The following is a 26,522-nucleotide window of genomic DNA, read 5'->3' as shown; positions in this document are numbered from 1 at the left end:
TTGGTTGAGATTTCAATGTCAAATATTGAAAAACGATGAGTTGATATCGAAGTCTCGACTGAAATGTACGGTCTGACAGAAGCAAAATACATTTCTATTGAGTGTTATTAAAGTCTATTTGTTGCTTAGAAAGTGGTAAAAGAAGAAAAAAGTGTTGACTAACACTTTTTTTTCACGTTTTTCTTGTTAACATTTAATTTGAGCTTCTCTTTATTTTATGAGACCTAGTTTCCAGTTTTCAGTCAAAAGATCTACTGTTATTGTAACCCTCTTCATTCTGATTTATTTTCTTTTTCTATCCTTGATTCTCTACAATATATGGCAAGGTGGTGGCCACGTAAATTACTTGGTTGAACATTGCTAGAAATCTTACCATTCAATTTCGTAAAATTAAATCTGAATCATTCATCATAAAGGGTTCAAATTTAATGATAGGATTTATTTATACATCCTTTCAGCTATATTTATGCCATAATGTATCTTAGAAAATTTTATATTTACTTCTCTGAAATAAAAGAGAAAGTATGATTCCTGTTATTTCATATATTACATGTTGACCAAAAAAAAATATTACATTTTGAGCTCCCTCAAACTAACACCATTCCAACGGTATTAACATGAGAAGTAGAAATGAGCATAATATTGATAATTAAAATAAAGACAATTAAATTACTAGTGAACCTTTGTACATTCCATTGAAAATTATAATTATACCCCATACCAATTTTAAAAGAACTATAAAGGTAGGTCAATGGATTCCCCATCTTCCACCACAGCCCCATTGCCGAAAACCCGTCAAAGATCACAATAGGATCAAACAAGGAAGAGTCCCTTCGGCGTACAATTGCTTCAATTCGATGTCTCCTACTTATTTGGGGTTTTAGTAGCTGAAAGTTTGCAAATCCCATCAATGCAGGGTTGGTAGAATGATAAGATCCATAGTTCGCATTAGAAAGGTCATAGGTTCAACCCTTGCAGATGACAAAGCTCCCTCTGAAGATATAATCGAGGTGCGCACAAGATGGCCCGAATGAACCTCACACACCAAAAAAAACAGTTTGCAAATCCCTTGATTGAATGAAATCAATTTAGGGAGAGTTGTAGAAATTGGTGGGTAATCTTCACTTTGTAAGTTTGGTTTTTAATTTTTTCTTTGCTTTTCTAGTATTCTACATTTTATTATCCAAAGAAGAACAGCACATTGAAGAAAAGGAAAGAAAAAGAAGGAAAAAAACAAAAAACAGAAGGGTAATTGTCGACAACTCTGCTATCATGGGTAGAGATAAAGAGAAAAGTTTATGTAGCGTAAGATTAGTACGGCCAGTACCATTTTTAGAATTTCAGGTCCAGAAGGACTTCCGAGACAAGAAACATCGTATATTATTTTATTTTTACCTTTCTAAATTCTGGTAAACTCTCCTTCCGGGACCACTGCCTATCCTATAAACTAAGTTGACAAACCGATCTTTTAATTTTTTTCAGGTAATAATTATCCATTCTTTCAATTATAGTAGTTGAGAAGTAGCCATCCATCATTCCATCCAGCTTTTTATCATGCTGGAATAACAACTAATTAAAAGGTTTTCAATGCCAGTAATCCTAATTTGACTACTTGATTCTCTGAAATTGCTTGGATGCTGCAACGTATGGTGGAGATCGAAACTAGGGTCTAAATTTCAATCTAAAACCCTTGATTTCACAAAAGTTGCTCTCAACCACTTACACAAAACAAGCAGTCGAGACTGAAACTTCAACCCTTATTTCGATCTCCACCGTAGCACACAGCACGCATTTAATGCACAGCACCCAAGTTAGACTTATTTAAAAGGGAATGCTAATAAAGATTAACCAACTTTAATAATACCTTCCTTGTACCCCAACTACCCTTAGAAGTCATCAAAATGAAATGTATAGACCTAAAAGAAGATACTCTATTAATAAAAATAAATAAAAAAATGGGTACTGAAATTAAGATATTTTTTAACAAAATATTGACTGAAAAACTTTATTGACTGCCATAGGGATATATAACAGCAACATTTTTGTTACAAAGATAGCAGCCATATTTTTCCAGAACACGTGAAGTTGACAAAAGCAACAAGTTCAAGAAAACCGCCTGCAAGTGTGAAATCTCATAGGAAGCTCACAACCCTCGCCCCAGAAAATGAATTTGTCCCCTACACCCGAACAACCTGTGCTTGAAATTTAACAGAACTGGGGAACATATCAGAGAGTTGAAATTTAATATTTGTTGAATATTCCAATGTGAATACATGCATTCTTAGGGGGTGAAATATACATGAGAAAGCCCAAAGCCCAGTTTTGCTCATTCTTCACTTTCAGCAAGTCAAAACTGTCGACTCCACAATCTTTGGCCCCTCCTTCATCCCCCTGTTGACAATCATTCACTCAGACGCAAAGTATCTAACAGGTAGTGCTCAGACAACATTTAACCCTCAACCCAGTTCACACAGGAGTCAAGGGTCTGAACCGTCAAACTTAATTTCATTGACCTACATTCAATACCAGAACACCCATAATTGGGCATTTCCAACGGATCCATACAAATGCACAAATACAGACAACAGTACAATGAAGACTATGTTGCTATTATCAATTCTGAAACCAAGGGAGGGGAAGGAGAGCACACCCAAAACCCAACTCCTCTTGACTGTATATTTGACACTTCACATAATTGCCTCTTGGTGGGGTCCCAATCAAACAGATGTAGCGTACAACAGCTCCTGCCCATGTCTTCCAAATCAAAGCCTAGAGTTATATGCTCCCACTGAATGTTTGCAGTTAAATATGCACAAACCCAACTGATGATACAACCAGCCACTAATCACAGAAAATGAGTATTATGCTCTGCATTATTACAAACATCGGTTTGTAGAACTATTCTGGCAAGTAGTGGGAATTAGCCACCAGAATGATTGCTCTACATTTTCAATCGGGGACAGGGGCGGAGAAAAGATGATCCATGGAACAGAACTATTGAGCTCGGAGAGTTGACTCCAGAAAGCCTTACTCAAATCAGAGGGCAAACTTACCCTTTACTTTCCAATTTCTCTTAAGAAAACCAAAGGAAAAAGAGAACCTGTACAATACCTGCTTGTACCTTTCCACAAGAGAACCAGTCACCATTAACATGTTTCTCTGAACCCCACCGTGCTCTGGCATATCCATCAACCTTGAAGGAGCCTTGATTACACAACTCCACGACCAGTTGCAAACACTGGATTACCTGACACTTGGTTTCCATCAGACTGATCTTTCCTAACTTTTGCCTTATCAAGCCGTGCTCGTCGTACTGCTTCTTGGATCTGGCGATCATGCTCCTTCAACATCTGGTCCACATTGCCTTGTGGGACCAACAGTGGTCCAGAGTAGTGACTCTTGTTGACCCTTGACCCATAACCCTGTCAAGAACAGTTTACACAACCATTACTAGTTGGTTAAGAAATAACAGATGACTTCATGTTCACGTCCGCTAGCAATCTCACTTTACCATCACACCGATAAATAAATTATAAGAAGAAAAAAAACCGGGGGTGTGGGGGTGGGCTGCTGGATTTTCTCTTTTCTAACTGTGGGTTTTCTTCTTTTTCCTATCCTCGGTGCCCACTGTTACAGTGTTCCAGCAGGGTCAACAATCAGCAGGTTGGAGAGAGAATGTTCACAACTCCTTTCTTTTACCCCTTTCAAACTGCTGGAATTGGCAATACAAAAACAGAAAATTTGGAGAAAGAATGAAAGGAAAATAGGTTGGGTCTGCTGAGTGAGGCATGATGGTTGCGGTGAGGTCTTCAAGAGTTGATCCTTTTATTTTTCTAATGCTGATAATCGCAAAACAGTAGCAGATGAAGAAAAATGTTAAGAGAGAGGATGAGGGAAGGAAAGGATCCTTCACATTTGACACCACAGAGGGGAAGCTTGAAAGTTCAGATTTGCAGGGGAAGAGAAACAGGCATAAGAAAGAGTGGGTGGGGAAAGAATGCTCAAGCACATGCACACACACACACCACACAAGCTCTTCATAAACACAAACTCAGTAAATATATATTTTCAACCAGTGAATAACAATGGGGGATTATATATATATATATATATATATATATATATATATATATATATATATATATATATATATATATATATATATATATATATAATATATATATATATATATATATATAAAGAAAATTACGAGACCTATAAAATTAGGCTTAACTCTCTTAACTAGGATCCCAAATCAAACAAGGAAACTAAAAGAACTGGGAACCAAATACACAATGCTGTCAATTTCAAAAAACGAACAAAATGAAAAGAAATTACTTCCTCAAATAACCTATTTCCTAAAATATTACTTGACCGATGACTCAAACTGGATCCGGTTCATTTCTAACTGTATATGCAAATTGAATTTTGGTGGTCCATCTGCATGTAACTGTGAACGTGTTGTCGCAGGGTTCTTTTCTATCATATTGAACCAAATCCAGCAGCACTGGTTTGAATCAACTTTAAGGGAGTATATGATCAGAAGATCTTTACACCTGTTCTGGACAACTAAGCCACAGCAACCAGCTTGTGCAGATGCGGACATAATTGATTAGCCCAGTTCATTGAAAAGGGTTACATGTTAGCTTATTTTTGATAATAGATATCCTGAATCTAAAGGGAACCACTGCATTTGCATATGTTTTATTGTTTCACTCATCTTTATGGTGGTATATGTAAATAATGGATTTGTAGGGATCAGAGTTGCACGGAGTATATCAGGTGCTGTGAGGTGCAACTTTGCATGTTATAATTTGGATGGAGTGTCAAGGTGTCATAGATTGACCAATGCAAAGGAATGGCAAAGGTTAGCCTTGTGATTTAATTGATTTACAATATGATGTATGTAATCTAATGAAGGCTTTAGTACTGTCTGTTTTTTCAAGGAGCCTAAGTAACTCTTGCAGCAATACGCTCTTGAATTCCATCAAGACAGATGTTGAAACCTTTTTACTTTATTAAGATACTATTTTTCTATCGGCTGAAGAAATCCATCTGCAATTACAACATGTTACTACAAGGCTTTAAACTCTCCCCTTTTCTTCCTTTTTTTACTCTTTCTTCCCTGGGGGTTGGGGGTGGGGAGCGTGTGAAGGAATTGACATATCCCTTCCTTCTTGTCTGGGTAAACGGAACATAACTCACCACCAATTTGAAGCTAATGTCACTGATCTCCCCTAATGTTCAAAGATGCAGCCAACCATACCCATGCTGTGAAACAAACTGCTAAAAAAGACAAAAAAAAAACATTGGCTTTAACATATTCATTTAACCCCAAAAAAAAGTTCATCAATAACCTCAATAGGGGTGGATAAAAACATAACCCCCTTCACAATCCCTAACCTCATTGAGACTAATGAAGATATACCCGTTCACCATTTTATTCCCCCCCTCCCCACCCCAAAAAAAAAAAGAGGAATGAAAAACAAAACAAAGGGGAAATTTTTATCAGTCCTCTGTACCATTCTATTTACTCAAGACTCCCTTGTCAAAAGTTTAACCTGTGATTCCCCACCAAAGTGAACTCTCAGATCTTATCCCCTGCTTTTTTTAAATGGCTAAGTTACCCCTCTCACAGACCAGTTCTCTGATGTTCATATTTTATATATTTCTCTTATTATTTCAAATAATTCAGTCAGCTTTGTAACTTCTACTCTCTATGGAATACAACACCCACCCTTGCCACAAACCTGTGATTATTGCATCCCACTCTAAAAATTGTATACCCATCTTTCCTCACCTCCTATACAATCCATCTTCAACTCCACTCCTTTGATTATTGCCTCTCCTAGAATCTTTTCTCTCCCCCCCCCCCCATCTTCCCTCACCTTCTATACAATCCATCTTCAACTCCACTCCTTTGATTATTGCCTCTCCTAGAATCTTTTCTCTCCCCCCCGCCCCCAAAAGGATCCCTCCACTTCTTAACGTACCTGTACCCTACTGTTGCTCCAACCACGCAACAACCCACCTAATCTGCAATCCCCTGCCACCAACTAAACCACCTATCTATTTTATATTGCCAACATAAGTAAAAGGCAGTTCTCATTCAATCCATCCATCTCTCAGATAACTTCATTGATCTCCTTCTTCTCTTGCATGCATGTTGTATCCATGAAGAACACAAGCATATCCCTCTTTTTAATCTCTGTTTCTTTGGTTTCAGTTTTAACTTCAAGCTCCAACAGTCACTGAAAACCTTCATAAAGAAGAAGTTGAAAAAAAATTTAAAAAAACACTATTTTTGGTTTCTGATTTTTCTGGAACAATTCAGGTTTTTAATCTATTAGTGAGATGGCGCTCGGAATATAGCAGCCAAGAACATGGGCTTCCATCTCAGGATGAAGCTCATATACCCCCATGGAAGACACAATAAAAGCTTCTGTTACAGATGTTTCAAATGGATTCGTTGGATTTCCTTATCCTTCTATTTCTTTAGCGTCTATCTCATCAGTAACTCCATTGAAGCCACAACTCTGAGTAAAACAACAGTCTCTATTTTATTCTTTTATAATACTTGGATGGTTTAAATTAACAGTTTAATCTGTAATGTGGATTTAGGAGCTGTGGCAATTGCAGATGCGATTCCAGAGCTCTTGAAGAAATTATGTCGCATAACCATTTGGTGTCAGGCATAGAAATGCCTGCAAAGATAACAAAATGTTGTGAAACATGTGACACCAGAAAAAGTACAATCGACAATAGAAAAGTGCCAGAGAGTAGCAAGAGGGATAATTTGTGTTCTTCAGAGGGAAGACGGAAGTTCATTGGAAGAACATCAGTGGGATATTTTACGGCAAGAAATAGTCTTCTGAAGATTTACCCTAAAAATTTTAGAATGGGATGACATAATTACGGGTTTGCAGAAGGGGGTGGGAACTGCATTCTGCCAAGAAGACGAGATATTTGAATGATTAAAACAATAACAACAATAACAATAAAATAATGACAATAGAAACTCATAGAACAAGTTAATAAAAGGGGTAGTTTGGCCTTTAAAAAAATGGGAGAGGAGACATGCGTATTCACTTTGATTGGGAAATTAGAAGTGCAAACCATTGACAGGTTACATTTGAGTAATAGAGTACAAGGGAGAGAAAATTTCCCAGAAAAGAACCTCACTACACCACCCAATGCCAAGCTCCATCTTGTCCTTGGCACTGCTACTGCCACCACCGTCTGCCTACCAACACCCCCCCCCCCACCCCCAAAAAAAAAGACACCCAACAGCAACAACCTCTTCCCAGATTTCCAAAGAACAGAAAGAGGGGTTGGTTTTGTTTTTGGTTGTTTTTGTGGGTTGTGGTTGTGCTTTCCAAGAAAAGAAAAATAACCTCTGTTTAACGCGCTTAAATGTTCTAGCCTCGTATGATCAAGAAGACAAACCATGTGCTGATAGAGCTGTGTGTCAAAAACAGGGTTTCCACACAATGAAATAGCTTCTTCCTCTTTCATGCCCTTTTTTATTATGTTGCTAAAAGCCTAGTCAGATTAGAACTTCTCCAGGCTAGCTGATAAATGTAGGGGGTAAGAAAAGGTTTATTTTAAACTCTTCCATTTTCTTGTCCTGTCCAGGAATAGCTTTGGCCTTCCTACATAGAAAGTCTAAGAGCACAACACCCATTCGCACTGACTGTTAGGTAAAGACAAGCATTTGCTTTGCTGCTCCTTGGATTTCAGACATGGCAATCAGTGGATTCACCACCAGTGGATTATGAGTGGAGTTTCTATGTGGTCAGCAGCAATGGCTTCCAGGAGAGATACTGGAGGACCACAAACCTTCCCTTTGAAGAGATCTCTCAAACTGGATCCTCTTTTTTACCCTTCCATCTACCAATTCTGTTCTTCTTTCCAATTTAATGTCAGCTTTTCTGAAGGACTCATACCTTGCGGCTTCTAGATTTATCATTCTCCTTGATTCTGTTGCCTTTGACATTGTAACCTATTAAATATGTTTCTGTTTTCAGCTACTACTGTTCAATATTATGAGGCTAGAGATGAGTTAAGGGGGTATCTCTTCACCGACCACATTGAGGTTAGAGATGCAGCTGTTTTTGGGTTTAGCTGAATATGCTTCACTGACATAATCATTTAACAGTTATTTACTCAGAATGGGTATATGACCGGAAGCATCTTCAAACATTAGGGAGGTCAATGTCATCAGCTTCAAACTGTTTTTCTTCTGTTTAAAAAAAAAATTTCATGTTCAATTAGACTCTGACTATCTCATGCACGGTTGACTACATCCTTCTCTTCCTCTTTTTCTCAATTGTGGGCTTTGGCGTGCCCTCCCGGTTTTTTTTTTTTTTTTTTTTGGGGGGGGGGGGGGGGTTGTTTCGAAAAACTTATTAAGCATGAACTTAGACCAGTTATCATTTCTGTGCAACAGTCCACTTAACTAGCAACCTCATGCACTATTACAGCAGCAGGGCCCTATTCTCTTATTCATCACACCGCACCTGGCAAGTTATTAAGGGACATTGTATGGTCCAAATCCATGGGAAAGAAATTCCATTAATGGAATAACATTATAGATACTGGATTTTAAAGATTCTGGTTCTTCAAAACATAATATCAATTATTCAGAAAACTAGGTTTCGCAGGAAGCATAAACAGAGAAGTGGTATGAGATTCTTACCAAACTTGGGCCCTTATTGCTGGTTTTCTCTTCTTCTTCCTGATAAGAACCCACAAGAACCTGAGCATGGTGCTTTCTATCCGGCCGTCTGTTGGGTTCCATTTGATCATTGAACGATCCAGGAAGCCTTCCCATTGCAGCTTCTGGTTGTGATGGAACAAATTTGTCTTTTCGATCAGGTGGAAACAAATTTCTAGACGCTACTAAGCCTGACAAAGCTGACAAGTCAGACCCAGATGAAACCTTTGGAGCATCATCCATCTTTCTCCCAGATTTAGCCCATGCTGACCGGTGAACCAGTGGCCCTGAATGTGAAGCTCTTTTATGCAAGTTACCCTGGGGCTCATTACTTGCTTCTTCTGCTTGTGATTGTCTAGGAGGTTCAATTGGAAAGCCAGAAGCAGCTTCTTCTTGTTGCGGGTTGAATTTCTCACTTCGACTCTTTGAATGGGGCTGACCCTGTCTCTTCTGAAATTATGTAGCAAATTAATAACACACATGGCAATACAGAATCAAAAGGGAAAAGATAACGAAGTACTCTGTGAAAATAATGAAGATTCTAGAATAAAACAAAGCACTGGCATGCAATGGATTGTTTGCCATACTTGACACAGAAACCACAAAAACCATGAAAAAGCAATAATAAAGAACCAAAGATGTCTTTCAATGTCATGCATACCGATTGTTTATACGCTAGACATAGAGAAACCACAATGAGACAGCGATACAGAAATAATGGAGAAATAAATATGCTACTCCTCTTAGCTAATGAGTTGAGGAACCAATCTTATGCAATTAAATCAACAAAAGGTTGATCCAGCAGAACAGGACTGGACCAAGGTAGGACCTGAACTGTACCCAAAAGTGTTCCAGTCAATACTTCAATGCCATTCAGTAAATGCCTAGTTACTAATTTTAGGATCCAAATCACATCTAGAATCTGTCACTCCAGATTCTGAAGGCTTCCTGGCAGCCACCTTTTTTTAAGTTTATTAATGTAATCATCTTTTAGGCAGGAACTAGGTTATTCAGTTCCAATTTGTCAGGTCATGTTTGCTATATTTCTTTAAAATTGACCTGCAGATTAGGGATCACTACAGGTTGTTGATTGGGAGCTCTTAAGTCAGTTTTGGTGGAATTTTGCAGCATTTAGGATTCAAGCATGGAGCTTGCCGGATTCTGAGTGGGGATGCTGTGGGTTAATAAGCTGAATCTGGTGAATGCAAAAACTTCAGTTTACATCGGTTTCCTGAATTCTCTTCTTTCCTCCATTGAGTTCAGGTCTAACTATCTCCCTGCAATTACCTATGATTTACTGTTTTACCTAGTTCAATTCGAAGACTGGTTAGGAGAAAACTGAATAACTGGCATAATTGAATTCAGTTTGATCTCCTAGTTTTCTAAATATTCCCTGTTTAGAAACCGCAGTTCTGCACTGCTTTTCAATATTCAATCTCCTAACGCCACTCAAACTCTTAAAAATCTTCTCTTTCTGAAAGCAAAATATTTTTTGTACGATTTTGACTGTTGTTACTGGCTTACTGCTAAATCATTAATATTGTTAGAGAGCAAAAAGGTTCAGAAAAAGACCATCAAGAATTAGCACCTGGTACTAATTCTGATGGAGTTAATCTTATTGTGTGTCCTAGTTTAAGGAGCATTTGGATCCCAAATCTTAATCTGTTTCAGTTTTCCATTTCCGTAATTTCTCTTATAAATTAAAAATTAGTGGGCTGGAGTCTTCACAATATTCATAGTGAAGCTCCAACAGAAATCGTGGCTTCTCTCCTCTCTTCCACTTCTCTATTCTCTCTATTATAACAAATATTAGTGTTAACAATGGTTTTGTCACTCCAAAGACATCTAGGCAACTGATAAAAAAATTATAAGTAAAAGAAGTTCTAAAATTTCCCCTGGAAGCTCCCGGACAGAAAGATAACCAATTATCCCTTGGTTGGAATGGGTGTCATAACCTCATCAAAATTGCCCAAAGCTTTGAGGATAACATCATCCAACATTAATAAATAAATAAATAAAAAGTCCCCCACCCCCCACCACCCAAAAAAATGGGAGTACCATGTTAGAGAGGGAAGAATGTAAGTGGTTCCTGCACCCAGATCCTGCAATTAGTACCTTAACTAATTTATGTTTTAAGCCCTAAAACATGAGCATCAATTTCTCAATTCTTCACGGTTTGGGCCTCTCACACAGATAATTTCAGCCAAAAGATTTTACCAAATGGCATAATACCGGTTCTAAAAATCAGGATTATCAAAGATGGGAAAGTAGTATGTGAAGTAGAGGTGTCCATAGTCCATACACATTCATGGGGATGCATGCCATAAAATTGGTCGATTGAATTGTGGTTCGTAATTTTACATAATTCCAGACCATGTACAGGGTAGCAATAGGAATGTTATAGCTATGGAAATACATGGGAAAAGAAGGGACAAAAATTTGATTGATTTGGAATTTGTAATTTGAAATAATTATTATCAAGTACAAACTATCCCACAGCCAGAACTGCCACATCATTGTACCATGTAGCACAATGAATCTAGGCAACTTCAATAAGCTTATCAAAAGGGGGATATATGAATGAATTTCCCCTTTTAACTCTTAGGATGAGAATGCAGTTTCTTACAAGTGAATGAAGCATATACTAAAAATAAAACAAAATAAGAAATCTAACATAAATTGGTCAGACGAAATAAAGCCACCCACATTGTTCAGGGTTCCACTTAATCATTAACAGTCAGGAACAGCGATCCGGACCATCTCCAACTCACTACCCGTCCAACTCTCTCCAACCTCATAAAAGAGTGAACCCCACCTAGTAGACCTTTCAGGCAGGGACAGGGCAGTCAATTCACAGCTGCCTGAGTGAGGTTAGAAGGAGTTGGGGTAAGCAGGGAGTTGGAGATGATCCCATCTCAGCAGCAGATGGGCATGCTAAGAACCAGAGGCATCTGGCTTTCCATACCCTGCCTTCTGAGGCAAAGAAACAATGAACATGATCAGAACCTCAGCAGTCAAGTCCCAGGACAATATATTGACTTCAAAGGCAGTATTCATTAATTGTATGCTAATAAAATTAGACAGCACAACAGATCTGGAAAAGAAAAAAACAAAAAACAAAAAACAAAAAAAAAAAGGTAAAAATAAACCTTCTTATAGAAGTTTGTCACATCCATCCCATTACCTGCATTGACGACACCAATTCTGCATTGGCATCAGGTGCTGGAACTGCCCTAGATTCTCTTGGTCCTTTTCTATCTAGGCCAGACCTCTGGGCCTTGCCTCCTACTGCTCCTTGCCTGCAAGATCAAATAATGGGTTAACATCCGTGTATCCACTAATCACTATAAAGGAGTAAATTAATACACCCCCTGCCAGAACAATTAGGATGGTGGAAGTGGGGGGAACTGCAGATTTACAAATTCTTTTGTAAACATAATATGGGTTTAAGGTCATGATAACATTACAAGGTATAAGCAACAACCTGTTTGATGACTGGTTGAATAACAAATGGAAGGTAATTAATACATAACATGTTTTTAATTAAAAATGAAAGCTTTATGATATAAAAGTGTCAGAGTATCAAAAGTAACCCATCCATTATAAATCTGGAAGCTTATCCTACATAATAATGTTGACAAGAAAGGGAGAACCCAGTGCCAAATGCTTCCGAACAAGCAGAGTCCAAGGGGGCAAAGTAATGTTGATAAATAAAATTGAAAACTTTATGACATGAGAGCACTAAATGTATCAAAAAGTAATCCGTTCAACTGAGGCCTATAGGGTAAAGAGTATTATGTTCCCAGGCAATACAATGGAGGAGGTCCGGTTATACCGATCACTTAGTAACTGATGGTGGGATAAGTAGGAAGAACTCTAAAACCTCCTAATGTAACCCAATTCTAGGGTTAGGGTTTATTGAAATATTTCCTTAGAATTTAGGGTTTATCCCAGAATCCTTCTTGTTGAACCAGCAGTTGGGTACCCAAACCATTTTAAAGGTTGCTAATAAACTTGAAGAGGATGGATAAAATTGTTAAATATGAGTTGGATGGATATAGATTGTAGACATGGAAAAGAAGATAGATAAAGCTTTGGGTAAGATTTGGTTTAACAAAATCAAATGTGTTGGTATGGGAAGGGTTAGGGTTTAAACAAATCCTTATGGGATGATCTTGAGATACCAACAATCACCCCTAGGGTTGAATGAAAATAGAGTGGGTTGATCTTGGGAAGGTTTAGGGTAACTAACTCACTACAGGCTAGCTCTCTGATGGAAAGAGAGGTTTTTGGTAAGTTCTTGGACAGTCTGAGATTCTTTCCTTTTCTTCCTTTCTTCTTTTCTTCTTCCCCCCCCCCCCCCGGTCTTTTCTTTCTTCTTTTGTTTCTTTTCTGGTTTTTCAGATCTGCTGGAAGACAAAGAACGGCAAAGAAAGGGAGCCAAGAGAGAAAAGCAGGGGGAGGGGGTGCTGTCTATGGGTATCACAGGGGTGGGGGGAAGGGTTTAGAGAGGATCGCAGGGGTGGGGGAAGGGTTTAAAGAGGTTTACAGGGGGTGGTAGGGGCTTCTTTGTGGCTGCCATGGGTGGGGGAGGGGTTTCTTGGGGCTGCAACGGTGGGGGAGCGGTGAAGGACACAGGTGAGAGAGGATGAAGCGGAAGGGGATGGGGGCTGTGCTGCACTCACTTCTGAAGGTGCTGGGCTTGTTGAACTGATAGAGCAAGCAAGATGAGATCTAGGCTGGGTTAGGTCTCTCAGTAATGGACTTCCTTGAATTCTTCCTTAGCAGCTGAATTTGTCCTTTCATAGATTCTCGAACCTCCGACAGAAATAATCTCCATGCATGCCTTCTTTCTCTCCTCCCCTCAGCCACACCTCCTTTGTTTGCCTGCTTTTGGCCTTCTTTGTGGGGCATTGAACCCTACCGCTCCGTGGGGTGCTGAGTGGTGTCCTCCCCTCCCTAATACCTAATACATAGTTCCGTCTATGGAGCAAAAGTTCCTAGATGATGGCAATAACCAGTTCTAAACATCTGCCCTTCTCTTGCCGTCTTCTTCTGTGGCCAAGTGGAAGGAGGCCTACCACCTTTCTTTTTCAAGGTTAGGCTTGTTCAATTGAAGCTAATGCTGTGCCCTTGTTCAAGAGAAAGCAAGCTGCAGCACTTACTTCTGAAGGTGCTGATCTTGTTGAACTGAATTTGGAGATTGGAAGAAGCAGCTGGACTTGAAGATTATCTCTCAAAAACCTCAACCATGGCCCTCCCAAGAAGGCCACAATTCTTTCCCTCAAATCTCAGATTCTCCATTTGTGCCTTTACAATGAGTGAGGTGGGCTATTTATAGTCTCACACAACTAGGAAATAAAGATTGACTCAACCGGGGTTCCCTTTATAGGCTAGGATCCCCCTTACAAATAAGTAAATAACGACCACACAAACTAAAGAATTTAACTTGCAATTAAAGACTAATTATCAACAAGGAATCTTAATTTAAATTAGATTCCTAGTGGCACCAGAACCTAGCTAACTCAAACAAGGAATTAAGAACAGATTTGGACTCTAAATATTAAAATAAAAATTCTGAAATTGAAATAATTAATTAAGAGGGGAAATGACCAAATTGCCCCAAGGGGTTTCCAAAAGCCCCTAGTTTTGCCACAGTGGTTGGGCCTTGGACCCTAAATTAGGGTTTCCGCGAGTTGGACCCTAAATTAGGGTTTCTGCCAGGGGGGAATTGTGCTTACATCAACATCCTTGATAGGATCCAGCATGAAACTCCTACTTATATCACAAAAATTGATTGAGAACTCAGAAAAACAGCAAACTCTAAGAAATAATAGCCACTGTGAAGAACAAGAACCCATCCAAATACAGGAACAGTACAAGCAGTTTGGAAGTAATTCAGGAAACAGTGGTCACATAGATAGAAGTAACAGGAACAATCGAATTCAAATTAAATCAAATATAACAAATACAACTGAGATAAATTCCAGTTGATTGCCTATTTCAACAACCTAAACCAGACCCGAAAAGGTATTATAGAAATCCTATGGCGGGATCAAAACTATTTGAGAATTTAGTGTCTGCATTTGAACATAAGATAGAAATCAGGAGAATTCAACTTGAATAAGATCAGCATATCAACTAGGTCCAATGACTACTTTAGGGAGCTAAATGATGGAGTAACAACAGAGATCTCATTTCACCAAAAGAAGATTTTTTTTTTAAATGTAATATTTGCCAGGTTTATTTGAGCAGGTTCTTTCTTTGGTTTAAATTCCAATATGAACAGAAATTAAACAGTAATCAACGATATATACATCTCTCACAATCTCAAATTAAAATGAATTTGAGCAAGCACACAAACAACAGATAGTATAACCATATAAGTACTTACTCAAGATGGATTAAACAGGGTAACAGAAGAAAGAGAAGGATGACTATGGCTTGCCACCAAGAAGGTACAGAATCTCACTACCTTCCAAGGATGTCTCAGCCCTATAGAATTGGACAGAAATCCATTGAAGAAACATTCAAACATCCAAAATGTCCCTAAGAGATCAATTGTTTGCAGGAGGAAAAGGGATGGGTTAGTTAAAAGTGTTGGACCCATGTGAAAAGGGGTAAGAAACAGAAAAAGTAAAGGAAGGAAAAGTGAGGAAAATAGAATACGTGGATCCCACAAGCTTATTTTATGTTTTCCACAAAGGGATGGGAAAAAATGGGTGCAACATCTGCAGACAGGCACCTCAATTCAAGGAAGCTTGTGTGCTCATACTCTCACCCCCAGTGAACCGAACAGTTCTAGAAACCATGTAGGAATATAATATTATTTATTTTGGATAGAAATAATACTTATTTATTCTAAATCATATAGGAATACATAGCCATTTATTTTGGATTTGAGAATCATATGTTATACTGTCATTACATTACATTGCAAATGCTATTGTAAATTTGTATTATGATGAGATGAACTTATGTCTGTTTTTTGGGCAAATTACATGTCGATGCCCTGGGTTTGCAATCAATTACATCTACTACCCTAAAAAATTAATTACAAATGCACCCCCACTGTCAAAAATTGGTGTTAAGTGATGATATCATCGCTAAACAAAGATTCAGAATACCAAATTTACCCTTCCTTATCCAAGTATTTTTTATAGTATCGATTTTACCCTTTTATATCCTTTTCTATCTTCCTTCTCCCACATCAGCCTCACCCCAGTACCGCTGAGAATTTTGCCAAGATGGAAGATATGCCAATCGGGTCTCTGTGTTGGAAAATAGGGAAGTCAAAACTCACAAGACAAAGCTGACACCAGAAGAAGAGGAAAAGAAGGACAGTCAAGCATTGTGAGCCTCAAACCCCATTAAGATTTCAAACAGGGTTTACAGAAAAACAGTTTTTAAGAAAGTCTTACAGCAGCCTTTCTGTCTCTATCCAGGACAAAAGCTTCACTTGCAAAAAAAATTTAATCCTATCACTCTCCCATTTGAAGGGTAATAGTTTTGTGGCTCCATGGCAATGAAAGTTGTGTATTTAAGAGTAGAAGTACAGGGTAGGGTTTTGGAGCAGTTGGTGCAGTCAAACATACAACAAACAAGAACATACCAAAATCAACTACCAGAACCAGTAATTGATTCAATTTCAAGCACTAACAAGCGCAGTACAAAAGAGAGCACGGGAATAGGATGAGTGTAAAGGAATCTGATGAAACCATGGTTATTGAAATCGGCTGCAAGAAGATCCTCAACAGCGATGCTTCATTGCAAAACCCATTGGTGTATCTGCGGTGTCTCTTATCAATCCTGGCTTCAACTAAGTAGAGGAATGCCTGGGCCATAGCGAGGGTGGAGAAGAGCAACAATACTACCATTGACATGCAAATAGCCTCCTCAGCAAGGTCTCAAAGGCCTTTTCGCCATGAATGTGACTCAGATTCTTTTCAACGAGAAGTTAATCGGTGGTGTGGCCGCTGGAGAAGGCAAGCACTGAAACTTAAAATTTTCTTTTCTTTTGAGTTTTTTTACGCGTGGGTCCTCTTAGTAGAGCATAAACTAATGTTGGGTCCCCTTCGTACAATAAATTACTTCCAGGTCCCAAAGCAACTAACATGATCTCCTACCGTTAAGTTTTTCAAATTTCAAACCTGGAGGGACCAAAATACCCCTTAGGTTGTTTAATACATATGACAAAACTAAAACATCACTAATACCTATTGTTATCATGCATTCCCCCTTCACCCTATTAGAACCACTGCCGGAACCATCATCGCAAACCAAAGGAGATGGGTCGCAGTATCACTCAAAGGAGATGTTATCTACATGAAATTAACCCACTGTTGAGATCAGACCTCAACTAATGGACTATCAAACCTAGATTGAAATTACTCCTCCATATCTCTATTTGTCCGCCTAGTTTCTTGCTTATGTAATATTTGACTAACGACTAAGGGGATGCAATAATTATCACCTCCCCCTTTTACAATCCTAACGAACTCTCCTAACGTGAACGGTAGAGGTCAAACATGGTTCCAAACATTATAGTAAGTGATGTCAAAGGTTCGCAAATCTTTCTCAAACGAGGAAAAAGAAACAAGTCAAGAAGAAAACTTGATACTTCAGATAATCTTTTTCAGAACAAACATACATGCACATTGTGATCTTTCCAAAATATAGATCTTCCTGAATCTTGAAGCGCCGATTGCTAACTCCACAATCATCCCTTTAACAAATCCTTCAGCTTGCCGAAGACTATGGCAAGAAGCTGTTATCTATTGGTTGAGATTTAAACACAGTCGGAGTACTCTGAACAGGTTCTTGAAACCTAAACCGGCTCTTGAGAGTGCTCGCTGCTTCTGAAGATGGGCATCTCTTAATAGATTCAGAGTGGCGAACTCTTCAAGCAAGTGGATATAGGGTTGCAGGTGAAATTAGGGGGAAAACGAGTTAAATGTGGAAACTTGAAAGAAGAAATTCTTTGGGTTGATCAGCAATTCGCAGAGTGAAAACACAGAAAAGCCGATGAATGAGTTGGGGCGTGTGTGATCGACCACCTGACACTCAGTATCCATCTTATATTTCTGGCAACAAAAGTGAAATATGTGACTGAGTGTTGTAATTGAAGAGAGATAGAGGGAATAGGTGACCTGAATGTATCTGAATTTATATAGCAAACGAAAGTTCCAAAAATAATTGAAATTTTTAATATGGATTTGAGGGATACAGCCACTGAAATCCATTGAATCTCTCAGTAGTCTGGACACAATTTTTCTTCTTCTTCTTCCCCCCACCCCCTTTTTTTGTGTGGTTGGGGGGGGGGGGGGGGTTTCAAAAGACACAATTTATCTAATAGGAAAGAAAACACTATCCACGCTATATGGTGGGGTGGTTTCCGCAGTGGTTCAGACAGGCTAAGGAAGAAGATGGGTGACCTAATTAGTCATATCATATGTATCAAACAACCTGAGGGGTACTATGGTCCCTTCAGGTTTGAAATTTAAAAAAACTCCAACAGTGGGAGACAGTGTTAGCTGCTTTGGGACCCAAACATAATCTATTGCACTAAGGGGACACAACATTAGTTTATGCTCTACTAAGAGGACCCACGTGTAAAAAGCCCCCCCCCCCTCCCTCTTTTTCTTAAGAAACTTAAAATCATATCAAAGACAACTTAAGTGGATCAGTAAGGGTAATTAGTTCATTTCAACTAATATTAAGATGGATAAGTAATGGTATTATGGTCTTTTCAATTTCAAAATTGACAGTGTTAACTTTCAAGTGTGTCTTTCTAATTAATCTCTTTTCAGGGGTAGTAGATGTAATTGGTTGTAAATCCAAAGTGTCACTATGTAATTTGCACTTTTTTTAATGATAATATTTGATAATTATGATTCTTTAATATTTGTTTAGGTTATGGTAAACCTATATCTTTTTCTGGCATACCATATGTGCCCACATGAAGTAGTTGTGTTAAAAAAATGTGCCCCAACCACTTTGGTTGCTGCATCGCTCCCTAGTCACCACTTTATCACCTAGGCACTTATGCAATGTCCCAACAACTTTGGTCACCTTATCGCCTTGACAACCATACCTGAAACTAAAGTAATACAGAAACTTGGCTCGGAAGAGGGTTTAACTTACAGAAACCTATACCTAATGCAGACTAAATGAAACAGTTAATAAAAATTAAAACAAACAAATAGACAGAGGGAGAGCCTCGAAGAAGCTGCAACTTCAGGATCAATCTTGGTGGACAAACAAACTCAAGCCATCTCATGTAGAACTCCTGGGACTTCTATCGAGGTAAGCTTAAGAATGGTGGTGTCAACTCCAGGAATTGAGGTGAACCGAAAGGCTGCAAGCTAAGAAAGGAAGGTGAATGGTTATTTGGCCATGGTTCAAGGATCTCGGTGTAAGGATGCTGGTTCATAGGTTGAGGCAAGTTGGGCTGTTTGATGAAAGGTCTAACATGATGGGATTAGTTAAAGTTGATAATGTAGAAGAGGATAAAAAAATAAAATGATAACTTTGTCGCTGAGATCTACTTTAAGAATCCCTTAGGTCCACCAAAAGAATTCCAATAATCTAGGAATAGGAAAAGGCTCATAATTATGCCTCGGATTTCTAAAAGTTTAAACACTAGAAACAAGGGAATTAATAAAGGCATTCTACAGTTTCCTAGCAAGGCCGCTAGGTGTACGATAGCAGAAATTGCAGGGACTTGGACCGCTTCAGCCAGCAAAGGCCAAGACATACGGCCTGAGCTCAAGAGGCTTGGGCCTTCAGCTGGGCCAACAGTAGGACGAAGCCCTGCATCACTAACACAACTAATCTCATATTCCCAGCCTCTGTCCATATTATAGGCTCATTAAAGGGGCCCATAACAATGAAAACACATCAAATCGAAGGCCACCACATACAAAATGCAGCCCAAGCTTGTTTTCAATACAACAAGCTCCTTAATATTCTCTATCAACACACAGACACACAAAAGTTAATCACCAGGGTGATAATAAATTTGACTTTCAACAGAAAATTAGAAGATTGTGTAACTGGGACTTCATCACAACATTCATCAGGATGCAAAGTGCAAACAGAAAGCAAACTAGAATATGCACCTTCTAGCTTCTTCGTCCCTTATTTTTGCATCAAACTCCTTGCTTGGCGGATACTTGGGTAAGCTTGATGGATCACAAGCAAGAGGCTTCGACGTAAAAAACTGACAAAAAAAATACATAATCAATTCTAAGCAATTAAGGAAAAGTCATTCCCATATATTTTTTTTTTAAAAATCAATAAAATAAAGATTAACATTAAAAAAATAAGTGAACATTTAAAAAAAAAAAAAGGATGAAGAGACGGTTGAATGTAAGGTAAGTCATCTAACATATCTTGAGTAAGCAGCTTATGATCAAGCATTGGATTAATATATAAGACCTTCATCCCCACAAAATATTCTATTTCAGTAAGTAGTGTCTCTAAGTATGGAAATCTACAAGTATCAACACATTATGCTTCCTGGTTTTACACATATCAGCCAAGGAATCATCTTAAATGTGCGAAGTTCAGCCAATCAAATTGGAACGATCGTGACTCAAACATGACCAGATCATAGTACAATATTCAAAACTGCAGTTCATTAGAACACATATCCATTACACCAAAAACCTCTTTTCTAGGATTTTCTGTTTTCTCTTTTTGACATCCAAATTCTAAAGCCCAGAAAAATAGATAATTCCTCAAAACTCCTTGGTGGACCTCCAATGGAGTGGTAGACTAAAGAAATTTATATATTAGCAGTGAGTTATGGAAGTCATAGACTCATTTTCTGGACCACAGGTCAATATAGGTGAGCTCAATGGCTTCCTCAGGCCACACAGGCAATGGGCCCTGTAAGGTAAAGAAAAGAACTTGGCAGCACCCTTTCAACCGCTAATGCAGTCCTGTCCAAAGCTTTTACACTCATCAACCCCAGTAGAGCAATGGTTCAACCATGCAGTGCTGAGTGTCAACATTGGATGAGACTGAAATCTGTAGAATATAAGCAAACTGCAGCAACGGTTCAACCATGTCATCATTGAGAATAAAACTCTTAAAATCTACATGGATTTTTAGAGTTCCTCTTCTCTTCTCCAATGAACTTGTTTCTGATTTCCAGCTCTGCTACACTTGTACTTGAATCAACCAGGTCATTCTGCTAGGTTTCTTGTACTTCTCAGTTTTCTAAACAGTAACAGCCTTATCCCAACAAATGGCATTGGCTACATGGATCCTCACCCTGCAATCAGCTCTACTGGATGACATACTTGATACAAGGCCTAGACTAAGCATGTCTTCCTTACGCTCCTTGCAGGGTTAATTTAGAACTGCCCAACTCTTTCAGCTCTCTCCATGTAAAGTAAACCACTTCTCTGTACTGGGAAATCTGAAGGCCTATTTGAATTCCTTGAGTCAGTCTAAGTTGAGTCAAGGAATTTTTTAACTTTATTAGTAGAAGTCCTATTTGAATTCTAAATGGGTGTTTAAGTACTATTAGGAGTCATTGTTAACGCTCTAAATAGATGGCCTATGCTTGTAAAGATCCCAGATTGGAGAAGATAATAAAGAGTTTGATGCAGTCTAAGATTAAGGTGTAGTAGCTTCTAGGCAACCGTAAGCGATCTCCAGGTGTCGAGCAAGCAGTCTAGGGTTTCCAATTGGAGTTTTCTCCTTCAGCAGAACTTGTGGTCTGTCTACATTACTCCATATCCATCCCAAGCCCATTACTGGTGATGTAAACTCCAACAATCCCCCCCCCAACAGAGGCTGCAAGAAACCATAGCCTTTTGCGCATCCCTAGGGGTATTTTGGTCTTTTTCTTAATTTTCACCTTCTTCTAGTCTTATTTGAGTTGGATTCTTTCTAATTACAAGAGTCCTAGTTAAGTTATTAGTAGTCTTTTATTATTAATTTCAGATTGTAATTTGCAATTAAGAGTTCAAGTCCAAATCCAAGTTCTAGGTCTTTCTAGAGTAGAACTCCCTAGTTCAAGTTCTAACTGGAATCTTTATTGTTGCCTATAAGTTCAAGGCCCAAGGATGTAACAGATCAGTTTTTGAATGCATAAAATTTACTAAGAATTTCCAGCCAAGGAGGTTCGAGTAGGGTTTCCAAGGAGTGAAACCCTATGGCATCTACAGGTGATCATCTTCTTGATTGATTCTTGTTCAGCAATAGCAGCAGCAATTCATCTTCCCTTTCTTATCCAAGAACAGCAAGTAGGTTCCCAAATCCCATCCCCAAATCAGCCCTAAGCCTTCCCCTAGCTCTCTTCTTCTTCCCCTAACCCTGCCACAATATTCTGGAAACTTCTATTTGGAGTAAATCCAAGAAACCCCAAATCCTCTCTTCTAAGGCCTAGTTCTCCTTAGGAATAACCTCCCCTACACCCCCATACCCTTCGGATGTGAACAGCAGCCACATCCCACCCCTGGAAACCCAAGAATTTATCCCTAAACCCTGTGCAACCCAAACCCTTATTGCGAATTTCAAGAACAACCAAGATTGAAGGAAAAGAGTTAAAAGAAGAAAGATTCAAGGAACACCTGGACAGTAGCTCTCCTTGGAGAGCTATCTATTCCGTCTGACGCGCGCCCTTTGTGTTGTAGTAGGGCCGTTGCTCATTGGGGCAGGGCTGACATAAGAAGCCCGATAGGAGCAATACTTGAAATGGCAACGAAGAAAGATTCAAGGAACACCTGACAGCAGCTCTCCCTCATTCATCTTTGACCCTAGGCTTTTCTGAACACCCTAAACCTAGCTGCAAGTCAAAACCCTAATTTCCCCATTGCCGCAAGCCCTAAAAACCTTAAAAGTTGCTGCTAATCATCCACAGGAGTAAAATTAGTCTCTCACCTCCTTGGTTTACATCAACCAGACTAGGTTGCAGGTAAGCAATCCCCCAGACAGCCCCACAAGAGGGCCCAAGCCCATGCAGAAGGATAGCCAAACCAGGGGGGCTGAAACTGACCAGGGGCAAATAGATCATTCTCCAACCCTGCTTCTAATCATATTGGGTGAAGTCCAGTTTTTTTCTTAATTCGGAAACTAATTCTGTCTTCAATTTTTATTTGGAATCCCATTTGGTAAGTGACTGTTAGTTGTTGAATTGTTAGTAGTTTAGGATAGGGTGCCTTGTTTATTGGTACTTTATCTTCAAGTTGGTTTATTCTAAAATGAGAAGTTGAGCCCTATTTTACTAAGTATATGTTCAAGTTTAGAAATAGTTGGATCCCTGTTAGATAAGGAATCCCAAGTTGAGTCAAAGTGTCTTGTATTAGGGTATAAATAGCCTCTTTAATTCTGAATAAAGCAGTTTTGGATTATTGAGTTAAGCAGGGGCTTGGGCCATGGGGAAGAAAACCCTTAACCCTTACAGCCTAGGCTGCAGAGCAATTCTCAAGAGATTCAACAATTCCAGCAGCAGTTCATCTTCTTCAAGGTAGTCCAGCACTAGTTCCAGCATGGTATTTCAATTCCAAAGCACAGAGCTTCCCACTCTTCCCCCTCTCTCTTGCACAAACCCTAAAGTCCCCTCCCCATCAACCATAACATTCCCAGCCTCCCTCCCCTCTTGTTTGGCCTAGAACCCATCCCCCACCCCATCACAAATCACCCCTGCCCCCTTCCTTTTAGTTTTCTACAATTCCAGCCCCTTCCCCCACTCCCTCCCCCCCCCCTAGGGGGCTTCCAAATCCCACCCCTATTCCCTGCTCTATTTTCAACCATTCACCCACCATTAGAATTGCAGGAGCCTCTGGACCCCATCCCTACCTTTAGTTTCTTCAAAACAGTCTTATTCCCCTAAGTTTAAAAACCTGCACTTCATCTTCTTCCTTGAGTTTTGCAGGATTTTCAAAATTCCAAAAATCTGAATTTTATTAAGTTCTATCAATTAGATCCTATTCTTGTTGAGGAATAACAATAGGAGACACTTCTGACCTGCAAAATCAGTAAGCCTAGCCCCTCCCCCAACCCTAACTTGCCCTGGAATTCAAATTTCAAATCTGAATTTTGGAATCCAAAAGAATTCAGATCTGATTTACCATGTCCAGCAGGTTTAGAGACCAAAAACCCCCTAGCCAAAGCACCCAGAAACCCTAATTTGTGCTAGTTCCTTTCAAAGAACATCCTGAAGAAGTGAAGAGCTAGCAGCCCAAACTCCAGGTTACATTATGTAACAAGTCAGCATTTTGTTCTATTTACCTTCCCCCTAAATTAAACTGCTGTTTCTTCAACCCTTACCCCATTTGGCCCCTCCCCTCTTCTCCTCAGCCCTATAACTCATATCTCTTAAACACTCCATTAGGATTCCCCTTTGTAGATCCATAACCCCCCCCCCCAAAAAAAAAAAAAAAAAAAAAAGAAACGAACAAAAAAACTCACAACCAACAGCACTCAATCCCACCCTCGGCCCTGTCCACTTAGAACCCTCAGACCTTGCCACCCTAAGTTCCCAAACCCTAAACCTATTGATGTGAAACCCAACATCGGGTTAGGTTTTTGTGAATTGATTCCCTAAAATTAAGGTTTCCAAGAATCTTCCAGCAACTAAGTCTGATATTAGGGGATGTCTGGGATGGGTTTTATAGTTCACAAGGGTTTTGTAAGCCATAGAAGGATTCGGCCAGCCTTAGGGTTAAGGGACTGAGGGTTTTTAAACTTGAAACCTTGCTGTAATAATAGTTTCAGATCTGGAGTTAAAAGTTAGGGTTTAGAAACTGGGTTCAGTTAGGTTAGGAATGGGGCTGCTGTTGTTATTTTGTAATGTCAGATTTAATCCTAATGGTTTTAGGCTTAATTGGAGGTTTCCTACTTGGAGTGCGACTCTGAGAGAAGTTAACTAGGGGTAGGATTTGGAAGGAGAAGTAGGGTAGGTGTAGGAGATGCTAATCTATGTGGGTTTGAAGTGTGGTTGAGGGTTTAGGTTGAACTAAGGTTTAGATCTAGAGGCTGAATTTTAATGAAGAAGATGAAGTGCTGAATTTTAATGAAGAAGATGAAGTGCAGAATGTTAGAAGTGCTAGGGTTTTAGACTTTAGGTGTAATTAAGGGAAGGGGTAAGATGACGCGTGATATGCGATCCAACTAGTAAGGAAAGGGGAGACAAGGGGGTGGGGATTAGGGACCCTTTTGGGGGGGGGGGGGGGGGGCTGCTGCTGCTGCCATAGGGAAGAAGAGACAGAGAGAGAGCCAAGAGGGTTGGAGAAGGGGGAGGGATGTAGTAGGGTAGCGGAGGGTCTAAGGGAGATCATTGGGGGTGGGGGAAGGGGCTGGGGTGTCGTGGGACTTGGGGAATGATGCTAGTCTGCTACCAAAGTATGGAAGCGAGGGGGAGGGGGAATTAGGGTCGCACGGGGCTGGGGGTAGCTGTGATTGAAGGGGAAGGGGCATGGTAAGAAATCTCGCTCTCGACACCCATCTCACCCCCTCAAAAAAGCCAGATCTTGTTTGCGTTAATGAGATCTTGAGCGAAATCTTGCATTTCTTGATGGGCCAACTTGATAGAACTCGAAGGCCCATCTCAAGGGTTTTTAAGGCCAGGTTGAGCTAAAACTTGGTAGCTATTTTAATTTAAGCCTTCTAAACACATTAGTGACCTTAGATTTGTGAGAAAACAACCAAAGTATGAATTCTAACTCGACCTTAAGTTTGAAATTGAAATGCTACAAGAACGAACATGAAATGTTGCCTCCCTCACATCTTACCCCTATTTATAACCCCCTAATCAACCCTAATTCTCTCTCTCCTCCACATGTCAAGACCCTAGGACCCTATCATTATGGGAGAGAAGCCTCCAAAAAGAGGATGCTGAATGCTAATGTAACCACACCATGGAGTTATTTTCCGTCATTTCCCAATCCAAGAATTTTGTGATTTAACTTAAGCCAGTCCTGCCCTGGTGGTTCCACTTTCAAATACCCCTTTTTCTTATGGTCTGTACCCATCTCACCTGCATCCATAGCCTAATCTTTCTTAAAGAAAAGACAATGTCATACGCTATTGCAATCTTCAAAAGGCTACAACCCAATAACAACCCGCATAATTATGACTGAAAATATCTCATGAATGGCTACTGAACCCATGGGGGGCAGGTGGCAGCCTGGAGAGAAGGGGAGAGGGATATGATTGCAATGCCCAAACTTCACATTTTAAAAATTAGGCCATTAACAATTCAAGGATCAATGTGACTTAGGGTAAATTGAACCAGATACAATATCACTTAGATAAATAAATAATTCTCCTTAAAATTATAAGATCCTCAATATCAAAATAACACGGTCGATGTCTTGACTTTTATCCATCATCCACTAACTCTTAAAACCATTTAGATTGAAAAAGCAAGCTATCACAAACTTACTAGCCAAAAATCAACTTAATTGGACTCTGATCAACCATCTGATGACACACTCAATGGAAGTAGGATAGAACCTCCACAAAGATGAAAAATCACTCTCTTCTTCTCTATTTTAGAATACTTCTGTCCTAGTCTTCTCTCTTCCCGATAAAACAAATAAACCCAACACACATGAGGAATCAAAAGAACAGACAAAAATGTCCCTGACAACTCAATTATACAATTTGGCTTATTCATGTATTTTAAACATGCCTTCCAACTTTCAGATACATATTTTATATAAGAATTTCTTTGTTTATTACATTCTTTTGTATATTAGAGATTATGCCCTCTACTGAATTAAATTTGGAAATAACAATTGTTGTTTCTAAATGCTTGACAATAACCCATGTTGTTTAAGGTTGTACT

General features: G+C 39.3%; 1 protein-coding gene across 3 annotated transcripts in view; it reads right to left on the bottom strand.

Annotated features, from left to right (window-relative positions):
• Positions 1 to 3,158: 3,158 nt before the first annotated feature.
• LOC149004769 (Protein kinase superfamily protein) overlaps positions 3,159 to 26,522 on the bottom strand; it is a 33,511-nt gene continuing 10,147 nt past the window's right edge. For all 3 annotated transcript variants that reach the window (XM_089168753.1, XM_089168752.1, XM_089168751.1), the window contains exons 6-9: positions 19,837 to 19,937; positions 11,901 to 12,015; positions 8,699 to 9,166; positions 3,159 to 3,422 (exon numbers count right to left, since the gene is read on the bottom strand). In XM_089168753.1, the coding sequence (XP_089024879.1) occupies positions 3,210 to 3,422; positions 8,699 to 9,166; positions 11,901 to 12,015; positions 19,837 to 19,937 (897 nt within the window). In that variant the 3' untranslated portion in view covers positions 3,159 to 3,209. The remainder of the gene's footprint in view (positions 3,423 to 8,698; positions 9,167 to 11,900; positions 12,016 to 19,836; positions 19,938 to 26,522) is intronic.

This window comes from Hakea prostrata, chromosome 9 (assembly GCF_041222555.1).
Source record: "Hakea prostrata isolate BN-2017 chromosome 9, UWA_Hpros_2, whole genome shotgun sequence".
NCBI classification, from domain to species: domain Eukaryota; kingdom Viridiplantae; phylum Streptophyta; class Magnoliopsida; order Proteales; family Proteaceae; genus Hakea; species Hakea prostrata.
The sequence above is the reverse complement of the archived record's forward strand: the minus strand, read 5'-3'. Positions and strand labels throughout refer to the sequence as shown.